Source organism: Bombyx mori, chromosome 14, assembly GCF_030269925.1.
Source record: "Bombyx mori chromosome 14, ASM3026992v2".
Taxonomy (NCBI): Eukaryota; Metazoa; Arthropoda; class Insecta; order Lepidoptera; family Bombycidae; genus Bombyx; species Bombyx mori.
In genome coordinates this window covers 5,432,437-5,457,431 of record NC_085120.1, presented here as the reverse complement: position 1 = coordinate 5,457,431, position 24,995 = coordinate 5,432,437, and the positions used below count along the sequence as shown (strand labels likewise).

The 24,995-nt window shown below is 35.8% G+C and overlaps 1 protein-coding gene and 1 long non-coding RNA gene across 6 annotated transcripts in view; both read left to right on the top strand.

The window, feature by feature from the left end:
- Positions 1-434: 434 nt before the first annotated feature.
- Positions 435-11,504, top strand: LOC101738068 (alpha-(1,3)-fucosyltransferase C). Of its 5 annotated transcripts, none has more exons than XM_012696269.4 (3): positions 435-544; positions 3,187-4,266; positions 5,511-11,504. In XM_012696269.4, the coding sequence occupies exons 2-3, from the start codon at positions 3,272-3,274 to the stop codon at positions 5,770-5,772; spliced, it is 1,257 nt and encodes a 418-aa protein (XP_012551723.1). In that variant the 5' UTR covers positions 435-544; positions 3,187-3,271; the 3' UTR covers positions 5,773-11,504. The 5 variants fall into 5 exon arrangements, with proteins under 5 accessions (XP_012551723.1, XP_062528028.1, XP_037871234.1 ...); XM_062672044.1 differs by lacking the exon at positions 435-544 and adding an exon at positions 894-1,018; XM_038015306.2 differs by lacking the exon at positions 435-544 and adding an exon at positions 1,132-1,254.
- Positions 11,505-17,161: 5,657 nt separating this feature from the next.
- The window catches only part of LOC134200093 (uncharacterized), a 39,466-nt gene continuing 31,632 nt past the window's right edge, over positions 17,162-24,995 (top strand). The window contains exon 1 of the long non-coding RNA XR_009974851.1: positions 17,162-17,676. This is a non-coding gene — a long non-coding RNA (uncharacterized LOC134200093). The remainder of the gene's footprint in view (positions 17,677-24,995) is intronic.

Here is a 24,995-nt window from a genome sequence, read left to right as displayed (position 1 = left end):
GAATCTTGAAATTCTGGCTACTCTGCTAGCATCTCTAAACTCTCATTTGTAAACATAACAAAACACAGTTTTTTATTTTACAGACATACTCGTCGAATGTAACAATGAATTTGTCCCAGAAACCTCATATATCAGGTATTTAATTCGTATTATATCTATCATAGGCCTTTTTTTAACAACAAATATTGATTCTTATTATTTAATGTCCATTAACAGTTTTGTTTGATCATCTCTTTCCATCACAGTTGTAACAATAATTTAACGAGTGGAAAATTCTGACAGCCTCAGAATCACCCATTAATTAACACACAATTTAATTTGCACTTATCGTTGTTTCTCCTTGAAGTATAAAATAAAAAATAGGGCGTTTTTCGCAAATGGTCAACCTAATTTATCAAGCGGGGAGTGGTTCGGCTGTTTTGTTCTAATTAATACTCAGTTCGTCCTACATCAGTATGTTTGTTGGCCACGATCGGAGCCGTGCCGTACAAAATCGTGTCCAATATATTTTTAAAGTTCTTTGAAAAACTCAAGTAATACAAAGGTATTTAGTAATCTGGTTTGTTTTGAGTTCCAACTCCCGATTATTTTGTTACGCATTCGTCGGTTAAAGGTACCTATACGGTTCGCGCATCGATTATAATTCATTTAATGTTTATAATCAGCGTCTCTTGTGATTACATTTCAAAGGCATTCAATGAACGATGAATATTTTTGTTTGATATTAAGTCGTCTGCTCATTTAAACATCGTTTGTTTAGTTTTATCGTTATCATTTTTATTTTACCACAACCGGTTGTGTTTGTGGATGTGTGTCGTGTGACTCAAAGTTGGGTAAAGACGAATTTAACATTAATAGTGTTAATTTATAAAAAAAACAGTTATAATTGTATTGAATACGGTTCTTGATGTGTGTGCAAAACGAGCTAATCGGATGTCTTGAAGTTGAAAAAAATTACATTGGACACAGATTAGTAAATGTGTTAAAAACATATCTATTTCCTTCAAAATATCATTTTGTATGTACATATATAGCAGTTTATAACAGTAAATAGTGTATACATACAATCAATTAGTATGCCATATACTAGGTGTACACAGCAGTTGACTTTTTTTATGGCTTAAATGGGTGAAAGAGGATACGAACCACCCGGTGTTAAGTGATTATCGGAGCCCATAGACCTCAACAACACCAATATTTCCAACGTCACCCACCTTGAGGCATGAGTTCTAAGTCTCAGTTCTGCAGTACAAGGTACGTAAGTAAATAAAAATTCTCAGCGTGCGATTGAGTGAATCGCAAATCAGCAGTTACACACATAACTACACTAGCTAAAGTAGGAATATTATACCGAGTCGATACATTTCATAACGCCAGAAAAACACTAAAAACATTATCACAGTACACACAGTCCGTCGGCGGTGCTCCAGCGAAACACACGCAATTGTTTTTTTTTTTTGTAATTTTAATTATTTTGGTCTAGTCAAGTGTAGCAGAATGAATATTGCGTGAGTTAACTTACTTATTAGTTACCTCGTCTAAAGTCGTAAGTCGTCTGACAAATTTCATTGACCTTGCCCGGCCGCGAATGAGTACGACAGTCTCAGAGCGCGCGCCGTGTTGGTCCGGCAGCCCCGATCCCCGCGTCCCTGTGCCATTAACGCCTCATTGAAACCGCTGTCCAAATCACATACACATTAACACAAAACATTAAATGAACAAATAGCGATGATAAATATAAAATCTATAACTCGAGACTATTGAATAATCATACGGACTTCTCGATTTTATCTCGCCGATGTTTCGCGTCCGGAGTGCGCATGTGCCGATAACCCGGCCAAATTAAATTTGAGCTGTCAGAGTGTATCAGTGTGAAGTTGCAGATTCTGAATTTTTCCGTCGTAAAATAGCAAGATTGTAGCAGGGCTTCGTAAGCGTACTACAAGAGGTTTGTGCTTTGAACAACAAACATTAGGTTTAAAATCAAATGACCAAACTTGCAAGGTTATGTTTTATATAAATTTCGGCTTATTATTGGGGCTTAGCATTATATTTTTTGTTTTTCCTTTTAAAAACGATCTTCATAGAAAACATTTACTAAGTTTTGGTTTCTTTTGACTTTAATTTTCACGTATTTAATATTAGCTACACAGTTTTTTTTAAATTGTAATTACAGGCCAACGAGCTTACGGCTCGGCTGATGTAAAGTGATTACCACAGGCCTTAGATATCACCTTGAGACGTGAGGTCGAAATTTCACTTTTCACTTTTGTTTTTTCCTACCTATTGTCACCCGTGTCACTATGTTCAATGGCAAATAAAAGTATTTTCTCAGTCTGTTTTTTTTTAGTAATTTTGATGAATTATGCGCCCTAAGAGCCTCTTTAAACCTTTTATCTTTAAACCGTCCATTTTGTATTATATTGGTTTAGTTGGTTTAGTTAAAATTGAATTGTAAAAAGTAGTCAGAATCGATCGCGATATGGTGATTGTGTGACCAAGTCATGAGAAATTCATCCATTTCATTGAGATTCTATAACGGTAGCCATCATTTTGTAGGACGGCTCGTTAGCTCACAGAGTTTTGAAAAAATATATATTCCAATATTTCCTATATTTTGATTAACAATTTTCGCAAAACTACTAGCTACTCTTAAAGTGGAATCGATGGGTAGTAAACACGAGCTTCATATTTTATCTTTTATATAAAAAAGTCTGTGTTATTCTTCAAATTCTAAACAACACAAGACACATAATACATAAAATGAGTCAAAATCTTGAGGCGTCAGTGATTAGGGTTAAATTTTGATTGAGCGAATACTAGTAGCAGTAAATGGACTTGAATAATACAAAGATATTTAAGTATGAATGAGTTTAATTCAATATTAAATACAATTTAGTTGGGACAGGCAGAGACTCGACTATACTCTTGCAGATTTCCGTAAATATCATAGGAAATAAAATATTGGCGTGTTTTTTTCCTTTAAAGGTTGATATTCTTTTGTTTAAGTTTGCATAAATAGAGTTAATTAATTACTGTAGTCAATCAAGCATATTCATATCGCATTTGAATAGAAAGAAAATACCTGAAAACATATTTGAACAAATTACACATTCTTTTGTGACTGCGACCTTAAACTAGGCTATTATCAGAAGTGTAGTTTTTTTGAGGTATTTTCCTTTTCAGGTGCTGACTATATTCTGGTAACAATCAGCGTCCAAATGACCGAGACTAACTCGCACGGCTGGTTCTCAAGTATGAAGCGTCCGAGATGCCACGGTGTATCCAGATCTATTTTCCCAAACATGTCATAAAGCACTCGCTTTCCATCAAATTCTTCTTTCTAGTAAGCTGTTCGAGCCTCTTCCTATCACTAGTTTGGATACAGCTCTACTGTGATACCGAATCGTCCAGGGTCACTGCAAGTCTCGTAGAAGAAGCCCTCGAAAATGTTTCCAAGGATCTCCGTTATTCGGATGTTTATAGGAAGACTAGCAAGCTACCGAAGTTCATCAAGTATATCCTGCTATGGACAAGGCAAGATTTTGCTCCTTTTTATTTCCTCGGGCAAGGTCAACGGGCTTTCCTCAAAAACAATTGCTCGGTGATAAATTGCTACATAACAACTGACAGGAAATTCTTCGGTGGCGATCTCACGAAGTTTGACGGGATAGCGTTCAATGGTCGAAATATGAAAAGTTCAGATTTGCCGAGAATCCGTACGGGAAAACAGAAATATGTGTTCTTCAACATGGAGTCTGCGGAAAATTTTCCCGTTTGCAGCGAAAAGTTCGATGGGTTTTTCAATTGGACAGCCACTTATAGACTGGATTCAGATATTCCGTTCCCATATATACAAATAAGAAATATTAATGGTGAGATCGTTGGTCCGAAGAAAGAAATGGTATGGGCGGACGACTTTTCGGAGATTGATGAAGATCTGTCCTTGAAAATTGCCAATAAGACTAAAGCAGCTGCTTGGTTCGTCTCTAATTGTAAGAGTAAAAGCGGACGAAAGAAATTTGTGGATGATTTACAAAGGGCCTTAAATCGATTTAAATATTCTATCGATATTTACGGATCGTGTGGAAAGTTAAAATGTCCAAGGGACAAGAATAACGATTGTCATTCGCTGTTGGAAAAAGATTACTATTTTTATTTATCGTTAGAGAATACGTTTGCGGAAGATTATGTCACAGAGAAGTTGTTAACTGCATTACAGCATGACGTAGTGCCGATAGTGTATGGCGGAGCGAATTATTCTAGGTAAGTTTGTTTTGTCGTTTCTAACAAATCTGTCGACGTACCGTGAGTAACGTAAACTTCATTAATTTTATCGGTGATTATAAGTAGGCTATAAACTTTTTTAATTTCCAATGTAGCAATAAAATTGCCACGTACCATCCGGCTATGGAATGAGCTCCCCTCCACGGTGTTTCCCGAGCACTATGACATGTCTTTCTCCAAACGAGGCATGTGGAGAGTATTAAACGGTAGGCAGCGGCTTGGCTCTGCCCCTAGCATTGCTGAAGTCCATGGGCGACGGTAACCACTCACCATCAGGTGGGCCGTAAGCTTGTCTGCCTACAAGGGCAATAATAAAAAAATATATTTACATATACATATACGATGTTCTATTTCGCCATATTAATTGACAAATTTCACGCACACGAAGAGCGTAGGTAATTATGTATTTATATCAATGACTAGCTGACCCGGCAGACTTCGTAGTGCCTTAATCGATAAATAAAAGACCTAAACTTTTGTATAAAAAAAGCTTAAAACAAACAAAAGGAATCCGTCCGACGGAGGACACATCAAAGAGAAAACAAAATTGTTATTTTTATTTAATTCCGAGCATTTTCATATTAAACATTTCTACATTTTAAACCTTCTCTGGACTTCCACAAATGATTCAAGACCAAAATTAGTCAAATCGGTACCGCCGTTCTCGAGTTTTAGCGTGACTAACGAACAGCAATTCATTTTTATAGAAGATAGATGTTTCCTATTACGAAAGTTACTTTATTTAATATAGGTTAAAACCATTTACAAAATTAATTGAAGTATAAAGGCAGAACGAATAACACAATTAAAATGGAAATGCTATGATTGTTAGGCATATTGTGAGTAGGTAGATCTAAGTGTCGTTTCCTTTATTTTTACCGCGATTTCCTTTCGGATTGAAGTGTGGGGCAGGCTTTTTACAGTTGCAGCTTAGACCTCATGTCTCTGACCCTATGTAACTGATAAGATTAACCTAGAGGAAGGTCTTCGTTTAAATGGGCTAAAGAAAAAACGGTGCTATGAAAATTGATTGAAAGTTATTTGTGATGTGAAACAAATTGTTTATCTTTTGATACCCTAAAGAGCTGTTTTTTGAAATTAGAATATCATATCGTTTTAATTAATTGTAAAAAGGCATGAAATTTATGATGCCATTTACAGATAGTCTTAATTACCGATAGTTACGAGTTGCTTATGAAATTAAAACATAATTCTTCAATCAGGTTTCTTCCACCTGGCTCTTACATCGACGGGAGAAGATACAAGCCCGCTCAACTTGCGGAAATTATGAACAAACTCATGAAAAATCACAAGTTGTACGCCGAATATTTCCGTTGGAAGAAGCACTACACGTACCACGACCCTTCGGAGGTGGACAACGTTTGTGCTCTCTGTAAGGCATTGAATAACAAAAAAATGGCCAGTCCCAATACTTATTATCAGTTCAGGAAGTGGTGGCATCCAGAATTCAAGAGATTGTGTTAGTTGACGTCGAATGATAGTAACACAAAACCGGGCAGTTCCGATTTAAGATAAAAAATCGCCTCTATACAATTTCACCACGTGTGACGTCACTTGCATCCAAATCTGGTTTTTAACTGTGTGGCGGGTAGCCATCATACGACGCAAGATAATTGACAGATGCCTGAATCTCGCTTACGACATTTTCAAGATAAAGCGCATATATACAAGTTCCGAACAACAACATTCGGACCGTCGGTCTACCGAGCAAATATCACCCGCTCGGTGGAAGATCTTTCCTTTCGTCGTAAACTCCCCAAAACTGGTGACCTGCGACGGAACAATCGCAACCTTCTGATTCATCTTCAGCGCATCAAGAACTCCGGCTACCACAATCCCCGCATTCTCGCAGATAAAAGCACGTCATTGACAGTCGTCCCACAGCAAGCCAGCATCGCAGCCTCAACAGGACCATCGCAGCCGACTCACCGCGCTTCCTGGTCCTACGGCACGCAACTTCACTGCCTCATCACGCCGCAACAGTTCATCGCAGCCCACGACCGGATCATCAACGCTTGGGGTCACACATCTCCGGCGTGGCAGCTCTGCACACATGGACTACTGGCGACACGCACGCAGCATTCAAGCTCAGTCTCGACTCACCGCAGACTTCGAGCAGCACTGGCGACACGCACGCAGCATTCAAGCTCAGCCTCGACTCACCGCAGGCTTCGAGCAGCACTGGCCCTTGCAAGCTAATCTCAGCACGGACAACGCTAATTAAAAAAAAAATGACACGACCTTCAGTCTCGGAGGGGAGTGATGTGGCGGGTAGCCATCATACGACGCAAGATAATTGACAGATGCCTGAATCTCGCTTACGACATTTTCAAGATAAAGCGCATATATACAAGTTCCGAACAACAACATTCGGACCGTCGGTCTACCGAGCAAATATCACCCGCTCGGTGGAAGATCTTTCCTTTCGTCGTTAAGACTCCCAAAAACTGATTGTCTTTATGTGTTCTTTTGTTTAATGACTACAGTTATTTCTTTGTTTTTTTTGTTTGTGTTCGTGTCTGTTTACCTATTAGTATTTTTATAGCGGTATTCCTAGACCAATGATAGGTTGCATAGCAATTTTGAGGTCGTCTACTGATGTCGGAGATAATGCGATTTTGTGTTGCTAGTAAGTCACGATTGTTTTCGTCATAAAATCTAACAATATTATTAGCTACCGTCATCCATAGTATAAAAAACAATCAACATATCGACGCTTGAAAGGCAAACGTGACTAAGCGGTAATGCGTGAACTTTACAGTAGACTAATTTAAAGTTGAAATACCTGAAAAAAATCTATTTTAACGAATCTAGCTGTAGGATTGAAATGATTTTAATAGACCTAGAAATATATATTTTTTGCATATCGAATATGGTTATTGCCTATCATTTATGTACAAAGCAGTTATTGTCGCTTAGTCACGTTAGCCTTTCAAGAGTCGATATATATTTCCGCCTTCATTTTGATAAACTGATATATACACATTCTAGAAGCTTCACGATCGAGGAATGTTTTCTTCTTCTTTCTTCATCTTTCAGTTGCAATAAACACCGAGTGATCAAGCTTACTATATATTTTGTCTCTTTCTATCCTTTCTATCCCAGGCCCGTTTTGAATACAAAATACGTGACGTCATGTAAGGTTTTTTGTTTCTTTTTAATCTCGCATTTATTTAGTATATATTCTCAGTCAGACGTGAACAGAGAGAATCGTAATTCGTTAGGAATGTCTTAAAGTTGTGAAATTTACAAAACAAACGCGCAACTAAGCCATAAAAGTCATTGATCTGGTCGTAAAACGACTCGCAGTCTCTCTATTTACAAATTTCTTTAATATTTGTAATTTTTGTGGAAGTTTTTTTTTTTTTTTGTAAATTTAATGACTGGTGTGTGTGTTGCTTGCGAATTTACTATAAAACTCGTTTTTTTAGTATCATTTATTTGTACTTATGTTTTTAGTGTTTAATAAGAAGATATTAATTATGCAAATAAAAATATTAGAAAATAGTTTTAATACCAAATTACTTCCAAATACATTTTCCGAATAGTATTAAATACGATAAGCTTCGAATGTAGGGAACAAAAATATATTGTTTTTAAAACTTGTGATCGATAAATCTAACCAATCAATAAAATCGTACAATAAATATTAATCGTTTGAATATTTATTGTATCAGTGAATTAAATATGATGGTTTGTATTAATTTCTTATTGAAAACAGATTCAGTTTGTGTATGTGTAATAGTTAGGATTAAAGATAACGAAAGGTTTGCCATGTAAAAAAAAATTGTATATTTTTGTAATTATAAAATCGTATGTAATAAACCTTGTATTGGTTTATGTACCACGATAAAAAAAAATGATACGGGTAACTTTCTTATAACACGGTATTTTACAACACGAAAAGAATAATATCCCCTAAATTCTCAGTACTTCTACAACGCGATAACTAGATTTTTTTTTAAATTATTTAGTAAATTACATTATGCACTACGAACACACGATATATAAGAATAACCAATTTAACTGCTTATTTTTTATGTATAATAGGTAAAAATATAGGCATAGTTGAGATGTTTCATTCAGAAAAAATACTGTCCTCTTTATAAGCTGGCTTCTAGTTTTATATAACACGGTTTCGTACAACGCGGAACTTTGTAGGGAACGTATCTACCGTGTTATAGGTGGGTTACCAGTATGTAGTAATGTTATAAAAAAATATTTGTTATTCGTGTTGATGCGAACATATATTTATTGCATGAATCTGTATTTAATGTTAAGTAAGCTTATGAATTTGTTTTGTAATGGAACATGCATTAGCTTCTTCTTGATGTGTTTTTCAATCGACGCCCACATAGTTATTTAAAGGCCATAGAAACAGTCAAATTAACGTGGGATGTAGACTAACTAGTTCGCGTATCTATGTTGATAAAAAAGTTGTGTTGTGTTTTTAGTTTTCGTAAATGCGTAAAAATTCAATTGCCGGCGTTTATTTGCTAGAATTAAAATGAAATTGTTAAATTAAAAAATTGATACTTATATAGAGGAAAACAATAAAGGTGATAATATATTGAATAATTGTTATATAGTAGTAACGACTATTTTACGACAAAGAAAACTTAATATAATAATATAATACTTGCCTTAGATGATTTAAGCAAGATGAAAATTCATTTAAATTTAAATTTATATTATATCAAAAATCACTTTCTAATTATAAAATACATTAATAATTCCTTTCGTCGTTTCTTTCAAACTATTATAAAATATTCTTATGTTGGACCGTAAGATTTCGATCTCCTATACGGGGTATTCATGTCGATAAAAAAAAAGTTTTTTAATATTTCGTTAATCGAATCAGAATTGAAAGTGCTAAAAAATCACAAGTCTTCGTCGGCGCGGGCATACGCAGACATATTTTTGTCTTGCTCCATTACCCTAGCGCATAGTATTGATTTTTAGTTTTTGGTAGCTCTGTTTGTCTATGACTTTACTTACAATCAGAGTGAATGTAGTCGCAAAAGGTTCTGACAAGTCTGTAAAGTTGGATTTAAGGAATAATTTCCTAAAAATTACTAATCGAACGAATAATCTAGATCATGCAAACATTGAGTGTGGACTACACGAGTATATGTATGTAGTGTTTAATAAAATTCTGAATAAATTCTAAATAAACTATTTGATAAAGACAAAAAATACTGACATACATTATCACATTTAAATGAACGTTCTGTGAACTGATAACACCAATGTAGCGATCATTTGTTTTTCCACAAAGCCGTTTCAACCAATATACCTACATTTGCTTAAATGCAAATCGAATTACTTTCAATTTTAATACATTCTATTGCGCTGAGTATGTTACTATTGTAAATTAGTTGTTAGCAGATATACAAATGTTTTAATAAATGTCACGATTATTATTATTGATTGAATATTTTTTTTGTTAACTATTTCAAAATTATACCTAGTAACATAACATAGGCTGAATCGATTAGAGGTGTCATTTAAAAAAAATAACGAGTATTTTAAGCGATATCATCGGATGTTGATTTAATTTTAAAGAGGAGGGAATAAAAAATAATTTTAGCCAAATGGCCGCCTCAGCTACGCTGGCAGTATGTACCATTTATTTATTTATTGCTTAGATGGGTCGACGAGCTCACAGCCCACCTTGTATTAAGTGGTCATTGGAGCCCATAGACATCTACAACGTAAATGCGCCACTCACCTTGAGATATTATTTTTGTGAAAATTTCGGTCGCACGTTTGTGGCTGCATCGTCCACGATAACTTCACGTATTCCACCTTCGAGTCCTTCAATCGATTGTGGGCCAATTACATAATAATATGGCATATGGCCAATGGCATATACCTTATCTTCAACGTATCCCAAAAGAAGTCTAAATGTGTTGAATGTATGAAGTATCATAACATTGGTATAATAACGTTTAAAAATAGGTATAATTTGGTCATCGTTAACATAAAAGTAGTTTGTGGACCTAGCCATTTTTTTAGTGGTGTTACGGATATTTATTATACATCTTTGGCGGTGGGTTCCACCATCTTAATTGTTTCCGCAGCTGGAGTCGTGCGGGGAAGAGGAGTCACGCTAAAGCAATTGAATATGCAATTTCGAAAAGGGCACATCTCTGAAAATGTAAAATGTTCAGGAAATTAAAAAAACTGAGTATTTTCTAAAGCAGTGTAAAATTTAAATTATTCACTTTTGAGATATACTTTAGTGTTAATTAGCAATTGCGAATTACTGAAATTATTATAAAATGGGAGTAGGTAAACCTCAAAACTACATGTATATGAAAAAACGTATTTGACAAAATATGCGACATGTGCCCTTTTCGAAATTGCATATTCAATTGAAAACCCAATATTATTTATGTTTATGATATTATATATTTATAAATTATATGATATATTTATGACTTAGTCGACAGCAATATTGACGTTTTGGTGTTTATCAGTTCCGCTAAACCACACTTCCACTTTTTCCTGCTTATGCTGGTAACCTCGAGGGGTTATACCAGTTTTGCCGAGCGAGTAGGCGAGCTCACGGGGCTCAGCTCGGCGAATTTGCTAACACTAGCCCTAGTAAGAGCAGTGCTTCGCAGAACCTACCACCGGTTCGGAAACGCGACCCACTGAGAAGATCCGGCGAGAAATTCAGTGGCCTGAACCACACGATGGTCACCTGAGCTAATGTATCACTTAAAAAACAGTTGTATTCCAAAATTTATGGAATCTTATTTTGTTAGTGATTGCATTGATTTTGAATTTGAAGTTACAAGTGTAATTTGTGCACTCAAATAATTCGGTGAATTATTTTTAATATTTATTTATTGTTAAATACAAATTTAATACAAGTCTGTATTTATTTTTCTATTTATATAACTTTTCCTGTTGTTTAACGTATATTAATGATTAAAAACACATTGAATTAATTATAATTACAGGGAAAAAACACTCCACGTTCTACAAATTTGTAACAGTGTTGTTTTTATGAAAATTACCAGATCGTGTCCTAAATTATTTGTAAATATTGTTTAACAGCTTTAGCAGGTATATTTTAGTAATAATATTAGAAATATTAAATAAAATTTGCCTTATCTCGTCGAAATATAATTGTCGACTGTTGCAAAATTATAATATATAAATAAATATATTCATTTTATATGCAATATTGTTTTTAATTTATCCCACCTTCCTTGTGCTACGTCTAACATTCTTTTGCCTCCATCTCACTATTTTGTAGACAAATTTGTCAGCAAAGTCAACCTCGGGGAGTTTTAACTTGTGTAGATTACACTGTGCCACGTTGTTCCAAATTAGGGTTGACACAACAAAGCTCTTGATAATGTAATTGTTTTAAAAATCTACGTCAGTCAACATTTTCAAGCTGTACAAAATTGTGCTTTATTTGGGGAATTTGCTCATCACCGTTATATTTTAAACCAAAAATGTTTATATGAAAATAATATATTATGAGGTGGCTGATTAGAAATAGGGATGTTAGCGTATCCTCTATTTTTTAATATCAATTATAGTAATAATAAGGTATATTTAAAATTTACGTACTTGAAAAGTGAGAAACCTTATCAATGGTTGAAGGGTTTTTTCCCTACCTATTCGTCGGTAGCTTAAGAGGGTATGCCAGCTACGCCCGGTCGGGTAGGTGAGCTCACGGGCTCCTGAGAGAATTTGCTAACACCGACCCTAGCAAAGCAGTGCTTCGCAGAATCTGCCACGGGTTCGGAATCGCGACCCACTGAGTAAACCCGGCGAGAAACTCAGTGGGCTGTGTCTATGGGTGGAAAGGTGTCTTATCAGGACGCACAGAAAGTTAGTCTGCCTATTTTTGCCGTGAAGCAGTATGTAGTGTGTGCAGTCTTTTATAAATTTTTTATTGCTTAGCTGGGTGGACGAGCTCACGGCCCAACGGTGTTAAGTAGTTACTGGAGCCCATAGTTGTAAAAACGTTGTAAATGCCGCCACCCACTTTGTAATATGAGTTCTAAGGTCACAGTTTTTACAGTACAACGGCTGCCCTACCCTTCAAACTGAAATGCTGCTTCATGACAGAAACAGGCAGGGTGGTGGTACCTACCCGTGCGGACTCACAAGACGTTCTACCACTAGTAATTAAGCAAATTATAATTTTGCGGGTTATTTTTAATACATGATGATATTCCTTCACCGTGGAAGTCAATCGTGAACATTTGTTAAGTACGTATTTCATTAAAAAATAGGTACTTGCCATGTGGATTCGAACACCGAACATCGCTATATACGAATGCACCGGACGTCTTATCCATTAGGCCACGACGCCACGACGACTTCAAAGACTGAAGGGTGGGGGAGCCCTCATTAGGTATATACTATTGATATTTAGACCTCATGTTTCAAGGTGAGTGGGGGTATTCACGTATAGCTGTCTGTGGTCTCCCGTAACCAATTAAAAGAAAGTGCTCATCCGTTTACGCAATAAGAAAAAAAGGCAATAAATATATATTTTTTTTTTATTGCTTAGATGGGTGGACGTGCTCACAGCCCACCTGGTGTTATGTGGTTACTGAAGCCCATAGACATCTACAATGTAAATGCGCCACCCACCTTGAGATATAAGTTCTAAGGTCTCAGTATAGTTACAACGGCTACCCTACCCTTCAAACCGAAACACATTACTGTTTCACGGCAGAAATAGGCGGGGTGGTGGTACCTACCCGTGCGGACTCACAAGAGGTCCTACCACCAGTAAAATAAATAACATACAATAAAAGTGATAAATTGCGCTTAATGAAGTAACTTTTTTTTAAATCTACTTATAGATTATATTCAGCAGTGCGAAAGAGATAGCAGAATGTGCCTAAAACGTATCTTTTCTTCTTTATTCACATACATAAAATATTGATTTCTACTTTATCACAAACAATTTCAAATTCTATGAACTTTTTGTCGTAAAGTTTTCTCGATAAAGGCAATGTTTGCTTGTTACTTGAAATGTACGAAATAAAGTCGTATCTCGTGTACCAAATAAAAACATCAAACATCCGAATCATTTACTTTTAATGTGAACGAGAGATCTTGTGATAACTAGCCAGCCAAAGTGTAGATCACATTAGAAGTACAATAAAAGCCACTCGACGCCGAAGAGTCGAAAGAAAAAACTTTAGCTGAACTTAATTAGAAAAGTTAGGGACGTGTCTTGCTCTGTAATGTGTACGTGTGCGAAACTGAGGCGTTAAACAGAAACTCGATTCGATAGTTGAACCTTATTTGCAGTTTACTAAGTGTTAATGTTAATGTCACGTAATCATGAGAAATAAGAGAATCGATAAGCAAAAAATAACGCGACCGTATAAACGTAATCGATTTTTGAGAAATTTATTGACTGCAAAAAAAATGGTGCACACACTAGTCATCAATGATATTTACTTGCATGACGACCTGGATCTAGAGTCCATTAGTAAGTATTTACAGTCGGCATCAAGACGCCATTTCGAGAAAGCGGCACGACACGAGAATCCTCTCATCGTGGCCGCCGGTAACTACATTCCCGATCCTGCGGACAGAATGGAAAGAAATCGACGTCGCCCTAAACACGTTATTTCGGATCCTCCCGATCCACTAACGATGCTTTTAGGTACCTCAAGCACCGGTCATCATTCACGTCGAACCCGTCGCTTGCGACGAAGGGCTCGACGAGTAAATTAACCCACAGACACAGCCCACTGAGTTTCTCGCCGGATCTTCTCAGTGGGTCGCTTTTCCGATTCGATGGTAGATTCTGCGAAGCACGGCCCTTGCTAGGGCTTGTGTTAGCAACGTCGTCAGGTTTGAGCCTCGTGAGCTCACCAACATGCTAGAGCGAAGCTGAAGAAGCCTCTCAAGGCTATCATCATAGGTAGGAGAAAAAAAAAGATATCTGTCACTTTAAGGTACATACTCTATTATGATTCTACCTTTATCTTTCCAATATTCACATTCCATAATGTTAGTTTGTGTATATAGAGTTTTCTATCGGTATTTGTAAGGAGGTAGCATTTTAGATAAAATCTTTCGGATGCGGGAAGAGTGCCTATCGTGGAGTGATGTCATTACGGGCGCCCCCGGGTGCACAACCGATGCCCCATGAATCACGAAAAGGCGCATACGAAACTCGTAATTATATATATTTTTATTTTTAGATGCATTAGTAGGTTGTTTTTTTTAATTGTTTAGATGGGTGGACGAGGCTACAGCCCACCTGGTGTTAAGTGGTCACTCGATCTAAATCGTAAATGCGCCACCCATCTTGAGATATAAGTTCTAAGGTCTCAGTATAGTTACAACGGCTATCCCACCCTTCAAACCGAAACGCATTACTGCTTCACGGTATAAATAGGCGGGATGGTGGTACCTACCCGTGGAACTCACAAGATGCCCTACCACCAGTAATAACGCAAATTATAATGTTTACGAGTTTGACTTATTATATGATGTCATTAAGCTATTGCATAGATTTTATCGCGGGCCTTGAGCGCGGCGACTGAATCATGAAATTCCGTAACGAAAAAAACTTAAGCCCCCTCACTCCGCCTACCATGTAGCTCGAGTTCAACCCATTCACACGTTGCGCTTAGTTAATGTTTGTGAATAAGCGCGTGGCTTGACGTCACACTGCATGCGCATCATGAAAAGTCTGCCCATCTCTCTCTCGCGCGGTCTAGTTTATGAGTTCACACTCAGGAGACAGTTAATGTTTTGCTTTTATTAATGTTTAATATAGCGTGGTCTTGTTTTAATATTAAATTATCATTGTCTAATTATAATTGCACTAGCGGCCCGCTCCGGCTTCGCTCAGATATTTAACAAAAATTTCAAAATAAAAAATTATAATACACACACTTTAACTCTTATATTTGCGTCAGGTTTCTAGAAATAGAAAATTATAAAGGTAGTTTGAATAATTATTATCATTCTAATGAACTTTTATTTTCATTTAAATAATATTTGTTTTTATCTATTTTTTTTATTTTTTTTATATTATTAGTTAGTAGTATAGAGTTTTAGTAAAAATCCCTAATTAAAAAAAATATATAGCCTATGTCACTCGGGGATAGTGTAGCTTCCAAACAGTGAAATAATTTTTCAAATCGGTTCAGTAGTTTCGGAGCCTATTCAATACAAACAAACAAACAAATCTTTCCTCTTTATAATATTAGTAAGATAATATAAGTTGATAAAAAAATGCTACGCAATAGCTTTACCGCGGCAGTTCCCGAGTGCAACACGTTTTTTTTTTTTTTTATTTATTCCTTCAAGTGATGTAACACGTGATCATTTGTTAAGGACGGATTTCATTAAAAAATTGGTACCCGTCAGCGGGATTCGAGAGCAGTCGATACAAATTCACCGAACGTGTTATGCCTGGTGGTAGGACCTCTTGTGAGTCCGCGCGGGTAGGTACCACCACCCTGCCTATTTCTGCCGTGAAGCAGTAATGCGTTTCGGTCTGAAGGGTAGGGCAGCCGTTGTAACTATACTGAGATCTTAGAACTTATATCTCAAAGTGGGTGGCGCTTTTACGTTGTAGATGTCTAAGGGCTCCAGTAACCACTTAACACCAGGTGGGTTGTGAGCTCGTCCATCCATCTAAGCGATAAAAAAAAACCTCAAGCCACGAAGACTTATATGACCTTACTTTGTGCCTAAAACTAAATGAGCTATACAGTTACTGCAATAATTTAATCTCACATCTTTATCGACACTATATTATTTCCCACGTTACGTCTTCCGCTGCGCGGTCTACACTCGAGAACCCGTCTGCTCCAGCGATCGTCAGTCCTACGGCATATATGGCCAGCCCACTGCCACTTCAGCTGGCTCACTCTTTGAGCTAGGTTTGACTTTAGTTCTCTGTCGAACAATCTCATTCATTGACTAGGTGGTGCTATGACCTCCGAACGGTGGCCGGCAAGAAGTGGATGAGGAGAGCCGTAGACCGGGCTCAGTAGTGTGGATTGGGAGAGGCCTTTGTCCAGCAGTGGACGACTGTGGGCTGTTGATGATGATATTATTTCCAACGCTTCGTATACAATGTAGTTTTTGTGGTTGCGGACGAAAGTCTTTGTAGTTATAACAACGCCTGCGAGTCGCGAAGACGAAAGAAAATATTATGGAGAGAATAGTTTGAATAATAGCAACGGCTGTCAAATTGAAACCCATGAGATATTTATGATTTAATTCAGTAGAATGGCGGTGTCTGCCGAACGTACGTATTACGTACGAACGTATTACTAATTTGAAAATCTCAATTAATATAGAAATCTATTAGTTAGCAAACCCAATGCTACCGTCATTATATGTAGTTCTACAAGGATATGTTTAATTTGAAGAGCAAATAACGTTAGTCATTTATTCTAGTAATATTAGTTTACTGTAGAATAACATCTGAATAACTTCTGCGATCGTTTTTTTCAATTTCAGAAATTGATCCAAATTCAAAATGTCATATCAATCTTTTCTTTATTCCTTGTGCTGAAGATAGTCAATACAAAGAGGTTGTAAGTAGATTTGCGGGAAGCGCTCAGACTCTCCATATAGCTACAGTTCTCATTGAATTACAGCATCTTACTCAAACGCTTATCGATACTGAAAATTTCGTCAAGAATTTGTATGAGAAATTGTAGTTATTGTCTTCGTTGGTTATTTGGTAAAATCGACTGGTATTGTGTGTTGAATTACACTAGAGGTCCCGCAGTAGTCGAAATTCGACTATAATTAATTGGAATTGTAAGTTTGTACACTATTACGATTGTATTTTATACTTCTACTAGCTGACCCGGCAAACGTTGTGTTGCCTTAAATAAGATTGCTAGGGAAATTCTACTGTAGAAAAAAAAACCTCATTTAACCACATAATACTTCATTATAAACAAAAAAAAATATCCAAAAAATTAATATTAAAAATAAATGTTTGGGGTGGACGGACACCCTTTTCACTTAGGTATGAAAAATAGATAGTAGCCGATTCTCAGACCTACTGAACATACTATTGATACACAAATAAAACCAAAAAAACATAGCTGAATAATGTATAGTATTGTATAGCTCTCAAATATAATAATATTAAGTGTATAATCTATGATGTATAGTGAGTAAGTAAGACAGGGACTTTTTGGCGGGAACGCGAGGAGTGAAGTTGTGTGATGTGTTTTATTTTGTATATTTAGTGTTTCTTCGGGTTTAAATGTGTAATAATGGTGGTTTATTAACTGTTTAATATCTGTGAAAGTGCACAAATGTGGGAAAATGAAACAAAGCCGCTGGACGTAACTTCTCGGGATCCTCCAAAAAGTCCACTCAAAAAAAGTAAATGACCACAATTTTCTGAGATTATATTTCATCTCATTTCATTTCATTTAATTTCATCCTAGTTGATTAATGTCTCAAATTAATCATCTTCATATCATTTCACTTCATAATATCATTTTTCATAAAAATATGAATATAAATTAAAATAAGACATGACTTAAAGGTCTCAGTTACCAGGTCATAAAATCCCATAAAAAAAAAAGTAAGACAGGAGACCGGCTTTGTCCTCATCCCTACTACGTGATGTTTGCTGGATGAGTGGTGGCATTAGACGGGGATAGCTGATCGATTGATAGTTGATCATTAGTCAACCGGCGAGGGCGGGAGATCAAATTCAATTTAAAAAAAATCATAATTAAAGGAACTTGAAATTATAAACTCTGAATAAGAATTTGTCGTACTACAATTATAATATTTGATTGCCATCTTGCAACCTTATTGCGGATCTGTGCATAGAATAAAAAAAATATTAATCGGGATAGAAAAATAGGGGTTGATCGTATAAGAGTGAAAATTGAGAGTAATACGATTTTTTTATTTTAAGTCATGACAAAACAAAATAAAAAACTTGCCAAAAAAATTAAAGTTTATAATTAACAAATAAAAAATAGGGGTTGATCATAGAGGGATGAAAAATTGAGAGTAACATCCAATTTTTTATTTTAATTCATGACAAAATAAAAATAAAAATGAAAATCTTGCCAAAAAAATTAAAGTTTATAATTAACAAATAAAAAATAGGGGTTGATCGTAGAGGGGTGAAAATTTCAGAGTAATATGAATTTTTTTATTCTACGTCATGACAAAATAAAAACAAAATTCTCGCAAAAAATTTAAAAGTTTTTAATTAGCAAATAAAAAATAAGGGTTGATCGTAGAGGGGTGAAAATTTAGGGTTGTATGTATTTTTTTATGTTGTATCATAAAAAAATAGAAATAAAAATTTTTGTCTAAAAAATTAAAAAAAAAATTTAGGGGTGGACTACCCCTAACATTTAGGGCGATGAAAAATAGATGTTGGCCGATTCTCATAGATACCGGATAAGCACAAAAAATTTCATCAAAATCGGTCAAGCCGTTTCGGAGGAGTATGGCAACGAAAACTGTGACACGAGAATTTTATATATTAGATAATCACAAATTTCGCCAAGACTACACTATAAAAAATATTAATAAAGATAAACAATATTTAATCTATTCCCAATTTGACAACAGACGTCAAGAACAAAAGTATGCATGCGTGTGTGCGTCAATATGATATGTAGTGTGTGTAATGTTTTCTTTATTGATTTAATGTAGCTTTTATGCATTATTTAAAAAAAATATTAGCATTGTGCACTTCTTCTCTATATTCTCCATAAGTGTGGAAAATTTCATACTCCTCCGTCCGCGCAATTTTCGTAAAAAGGGATACAAAGTTTTTGCTTCACGTATTAATATATAGATTTCGTATCATGCTACGCAATAACTGTTTAAAAGATTAATAATATTTCTACAGGGCTCAAATCTATTATTTGGGATTACTATTTTTATTAGACGGAGCATTTTTGGCGGATCGTTTTCACATTCCACCATCCGCATCAGGAACGAATTCTGTCTATGACGCGTATTAGTTGTGTACATACGTGTTATTCTAACTGACTACAACTAAAAATAAATCGTGATGGAGTCTAATTTCGTCTCAGTGAAACGTACCACCACTAAGTCGTAGGTACATAGTACACCAAGCAGTAAAATTGTGAAAATGTGGAAATAAAGCAGTAATGATGCCTATCACAATAACACTGCAAAAGAAAATAACTGAGCTGCTTATCGTAAATCTTCGGAAAGAATTAAGATTTAAAAGATTATAAGTTATACTTCCAATGGATTAGATTAATCAAAAGAATGACAAACAAAAACCCTGCATTAAAAAAAATCTGTTAAAAAGTGACGAAACTTTTATCGAATTGAATTTTGATTGACAATTACTTCGGGCAACTAAAATCGCCTACAACATGAAAATCTATGAACTAAAATGAACACCGAACGGGACACAATCTGTTTATGTAATATGGTGATGCAACAGTTGAACAAATAAGAATGGATTTTATGCTAAATACAGAAACCGCGGATGCCGTAACCAATCCTGATTTTCAATGCATCGACTAATGCGAAATGACCTAGATGCTTTGTGTATATTACGGCAATGCTAAACAGTTAAACTGAAAATTAACCACATGTCGAACGCCAGCGCTGACATTGAGACAAAAAGTCGAAATTTCAATTACACAAAAGAATAATACTAAGGATATTTTTTTCTACGGAAAAAAATGGCTGATACAAAGCAGGAGAAAAAATAATAATTTCTAAGATGAGTGGACGGAGCCCAAGTGGAAGATCTCAAAAATGTAACAGAAGCAGCTATAGATTATTTCACAAACTGTAAATTTAAATTATAACCACGCAGTGTAAACGAATGCCATACGATAAATAAATAATAGACATTAATAACGTAAATGCTGCCATCCACCTTGAGACATGAGTTCTAAGTCTCGGTTCTTAGTATAACGGCTGCGCCATCCTTCAAACCCAAATGCATTACTGCTTCACGGCAGAAATAAGCAGGGTGGTAGTACCTACACGTGCGGGCTCACAAGACTCCTTATCCATCAGTAATAACACAAGTTACCTATAATTTTTGCGGAAGTAGAAGTCATTCGTGAACATACGTGAAGCAGTATTTCATTAGGAAAATTGGTAACTGCCTGAGGGATCCGAACACCGGCACAACACATCGCTAGATACGAATGCACTGGGCGTGTTATCCCACGGGTCACGACTACTTCAGAAAGCGGCTTAAACATTCAACACAGAAGCCTCTTATTAACATCGAACAAGTTGTTTATACGTGTTAAAATATATACAGAACACAGTAAAGAACATTATCCTTAATAATACACGCATCTATACTAATATTATAAAGAGGAAAGATTTTTTTGTTTGTTTGTTTCGAATAGGCTCCGAAACTACCGGACCGATTTGAAAAATTCTTTTTCCATTAGAAGCCGACATTGTCCCTGATGAACATAGGCTACTTTTTTTTTTTATTTTTTTTTTTTGGTTTCATATGTGTTTTAATGTTTCCGAAGCGAAGCGAGGGCGGGTCGCTAGTGTAATAATAAAATTAAAAACAATATAGGACGTTAAGCACAAGCATGCTAAAGACGATTTTATGTACATATCCACAAGAGCCATTTAAGGACAGATACTAATCGCGGTAAAAAGATAGGTAGCTTTTTAACTTGCCTTTCTTTTGTAAATAAAAAGTTGATTGAATGACTTATACAAATGAAAAGTACACAAGAACAAAAGTGTCCGTGACTTTATTGAACATTAACGTGTTGCTATTATCTGTTTTGTATGTAATGAAAAACCTTTATTATTTAAAACTCTTTAGTTTTTAAAGAGGATTTTTCTTCAGTGTAATTCAGTGTCGTAGAGTAAGTCTGTTATTCAGTAAAAAAGAAAGTTCAGATTTGTTTAATATAATAATACTGTATAGAATATTAATTTTAAGAGATTAAGGACTTTAAATGTTCTTTTCTTAATATACATATAACATAAAATGCAATTAAGCCTTTTTTTATTATTTATTCATTCTGAAATACTCCTTAACATTATATGTATTATGAGTATTTATTATTTTATTGTTTTGGAAATAAATATACGTTATATTTTTTTTGTAAATTAAACAGAGCCTGTTTGAAGGTTGAAGTGAAGGTTTATGTGCAGATGACATAGTTTTTTTGTTTTTTTATTTATTTCTTAGATGGGTGGACGAGCACACAGTCCACCTGGTGTTAAGTGGTTACCGGAGCCCATGGACATCTACAACGTAAATGCGCCACCCACCTTGAGATATAAATTCTAAGATCTCAGTATAGTTACAACGGCTGCCCCGCCCTTCAAACCGAAACGCATTACTGCTTCACGGCAGAAATAGGCAGGACGGTGGTACCTACTCGCGCGGACTCACAAGAGATCCTACCACCAGTAATTACGCAAATTATAATTTTGCGGGTTTCATTTTTATTACACGATGTTATTCCTTCACCGTGGAAGTCAATCGTGAACATTTGTTGAGTACGTAATTTATTAGAAAAATTGGTACCCGCGTGAGATTCGAACACCGGTGCATCGCTCAACACGAATGCACCGGACGTTTTATCTCTTTGGCCACGACGACTTCATTAGTAGTCGTCGTTGACTTCATTAGTAACCATAGTTCCTAAGGTGATAACACACCTCCGTTAACCAGTATCGGTTCTCGAGTCGATCATCAATTTTAATGGTTGCTTCCTGAATGAGATGAAATGATGTTCGACGCGCCCTTCAAGCTCTTACGTAAAATGGCTATGGGTACCTAGATGACAATTTGCGAAGAACGTTCATATAGTATATACCGTTGGTCCAATTTGAGAATAAAGGTCATCAATAAAAACTACATTTACGATTTAATATTGCGTGTTTTATCGTCTTCATCTGTCACTATTAGTTCGTTCGGTGTGAAATGAAACTTACAAAAATATTTTTTTTAGAAAATTGGAACTTAAGTGTTGTTGTTGTTGGCACAATGTTCAAGTTTGTATGTATTCAAAACGTCAGACTTAAGTTAATGACATTTAAAGCGCGAAATGATGTCGTAAAAATAATTCGTTTTCAAGTCGTCGTGGCCTAAAGGATAAGACGTCCGGGCATTCGTGTTGAGCGATGCACCGGTGTTCGAATCTCAGGCGGGTACCAATTTTTCTAATGAAATACGTACTCAACAAATGTTCACGATTGACTTCCACAGTGAAGGAATAACATCGTGTAATCAAAATCAAACCAACAAAATTATAATTTGCGTAATTACTGGTGGTAGGACCACTTGTGAGTCCGCGCGGGTAGGCACCACTACCCTGCTTATTTCTGCCGTTAAGCAGTAATGTGTTTCGGTCTGAAGAGTAGGGCAGCCGTTGTAACTATACTGAGATGTTAGAACTTATATCTCAAGGTGGGTGGCGCATTTACGTTGTAGACGTCTATGGGCTGCAGTAACCACTTAACATCAGGTGGGCTGTGAGCTCGTCCACCCATTTAAGCAATAAATAAAAAAATCTAGTTATGTCTACGGCTCGCCGAAAACCGAAGATAACATTTAACGTCAATAAGTTTATTGGGTGTCCAAGTTATATTCGGCTGTTGCCGCGTTTATGTAATGTGCTCACAACATTTCTTTGAAAGAGTTTACGTGCCCCTTTCTGTATGGTTTCCCAATAAATGACGGTTTCCAATCAGGCGCGAAGATTTTTATGGTCGCGCTAATTGTTCGCCCGCCAGCGTCGGAAGCGATAAAAGTTATTAATTGGTTCCCAGTCATCCCCTTACCGGAAGTTGTAAATACTGACCGCTACTATTTCCTATCGACACGCATCGATTCGGCATTTCTTTTGAAAATAACTTGATGAACAGTTTGTATTATAATATATCGTTAGTTCGACTTGTAGTTTGATATATTTATTATTTGTATTAAAATGTCTTCATGTGATAATTAATCATGGCACAATAGAACGAAAAATCGTGATGGAAAATAAATAAATTTTAATAAATGTTTTTGAATTAGGACTCACTTATTACTAATTTCAAAATAATTGATATGTCGCACCAGTAGTTTCTATTTAGTTTACATATTCATCATATTATTATAATAATCTTTTGTATTTAGTTCAGTAAATTTTTAATGTTTCCTCTGCACTGTGGGCAGTTTGCTCCTTTTTTAGCTTCGGGGACATTTCCAATAAAATCTATTCACATTTAGCTGTCGGCCAACCCACTGGCTGTGTCCCTGTCATTGCTGATGTCCATGAATGACAGTGACTAGACACCATCAGGTAAGTCGTATGCTTCGTCTTCTTTCTTGGACGAGCTCACAGCCCACCTGGTGTTACGTGATTACCGGAGCCCATAGACATCTACAACGTAATTGCGCCACCCACCTGAGATATAAGTTCTAAGATCTCAGTATAGTTACAACGGCTGCCCTACCCTTCAGACCGAAACGCATTACTGCTTCACGGTAGAAATAGGTAAGGCGGTGGCACCTACCCGTGCGGACTCCCAAGAGGTCCTACCACCAGTAGAAAGGCAATAACTGCCTGCAAAGGTAATAAAAAATTGGCTGAAAAAGGATTCATAATTTTCAGGCTCAACAAGATGTGTTGCTGTATAAGGAGGACTATTAGTTAAAGGTAATTATCGCGATAGAAACATTCGTTTGAAACCAATAAAATTACTTCACAGATATATAATTATAACTTGTTTATTTTTAGTTGTATAAAACATAAACCATGTTGAATCCAAGGCAATTACATTAAATAACATCAGATTAACGGTAGGCCGTATCGATGGATGCATTAACTTAAAAGCTTTCTATTGTTTTCCAAAAGCCTTATTTTGAGGGTCGCTAGTATTATCCGCTTTGAGTTATTTTCGGTACATGATATATGTAATTTTGTGATAAGCGTATTAAATGGGTATGTTTGTCGAATTAATTGCGATTGTTTTAAGACTAAGGCAGTTAAAATTATGGAGGTTATATGACAGATTGGTAAAAGAACTAAGACTAAAGTACTAAGGTAAAGTTATGGTTAGGGCTGTCTGTATGTTTTCAGAAATCAGTTTGATATGGATTCGTTTATTTATATAACTTCATACATAAGCGGTGAAATAAAGGTAGAAAGTACGGTGCAAATTAAAATTTTTAAATAAGAAAATAAAATATTATCTACGTATACAAAATACATATGGACTCACGTAAATATAGGTATAGGTTTTTTGTATGGAGTTTATATCTATCTATATCCTAAAAAGGCCGTATTAGCCTTATTTATTATTAAGTAATTAATTATTATTAAGTATTTAGCTTTTTTATTGCTTTTGTTGGCAGGCTAGGATACGACCCATCTGATGTTAAATAGTCACCGTTGCCCGTGAGCATCAGCAATGCCAGGGGCACAGCCAAAACTATTGTCATGGAAACAATAGTAGTTTGAAAAAAAATATGTATGTGATGTCAAAAATCCATACTAATATTATAAATGCGAAAGTAACTCTGTCTGTCTGTCTGTCTGTTCCTCTTTCACGCCTAAACGGCTGAACGGATTTTGATGAAATTTGGTATGGTGATAGATGATAACCTAGAAATGGTCATAGGCTATAAATAATCACGCCATCGTTCTTAGGGGGTAGGCAGTAGGCAGATAACTAAATTGAGTTAGTGATTTTTAGTCGTT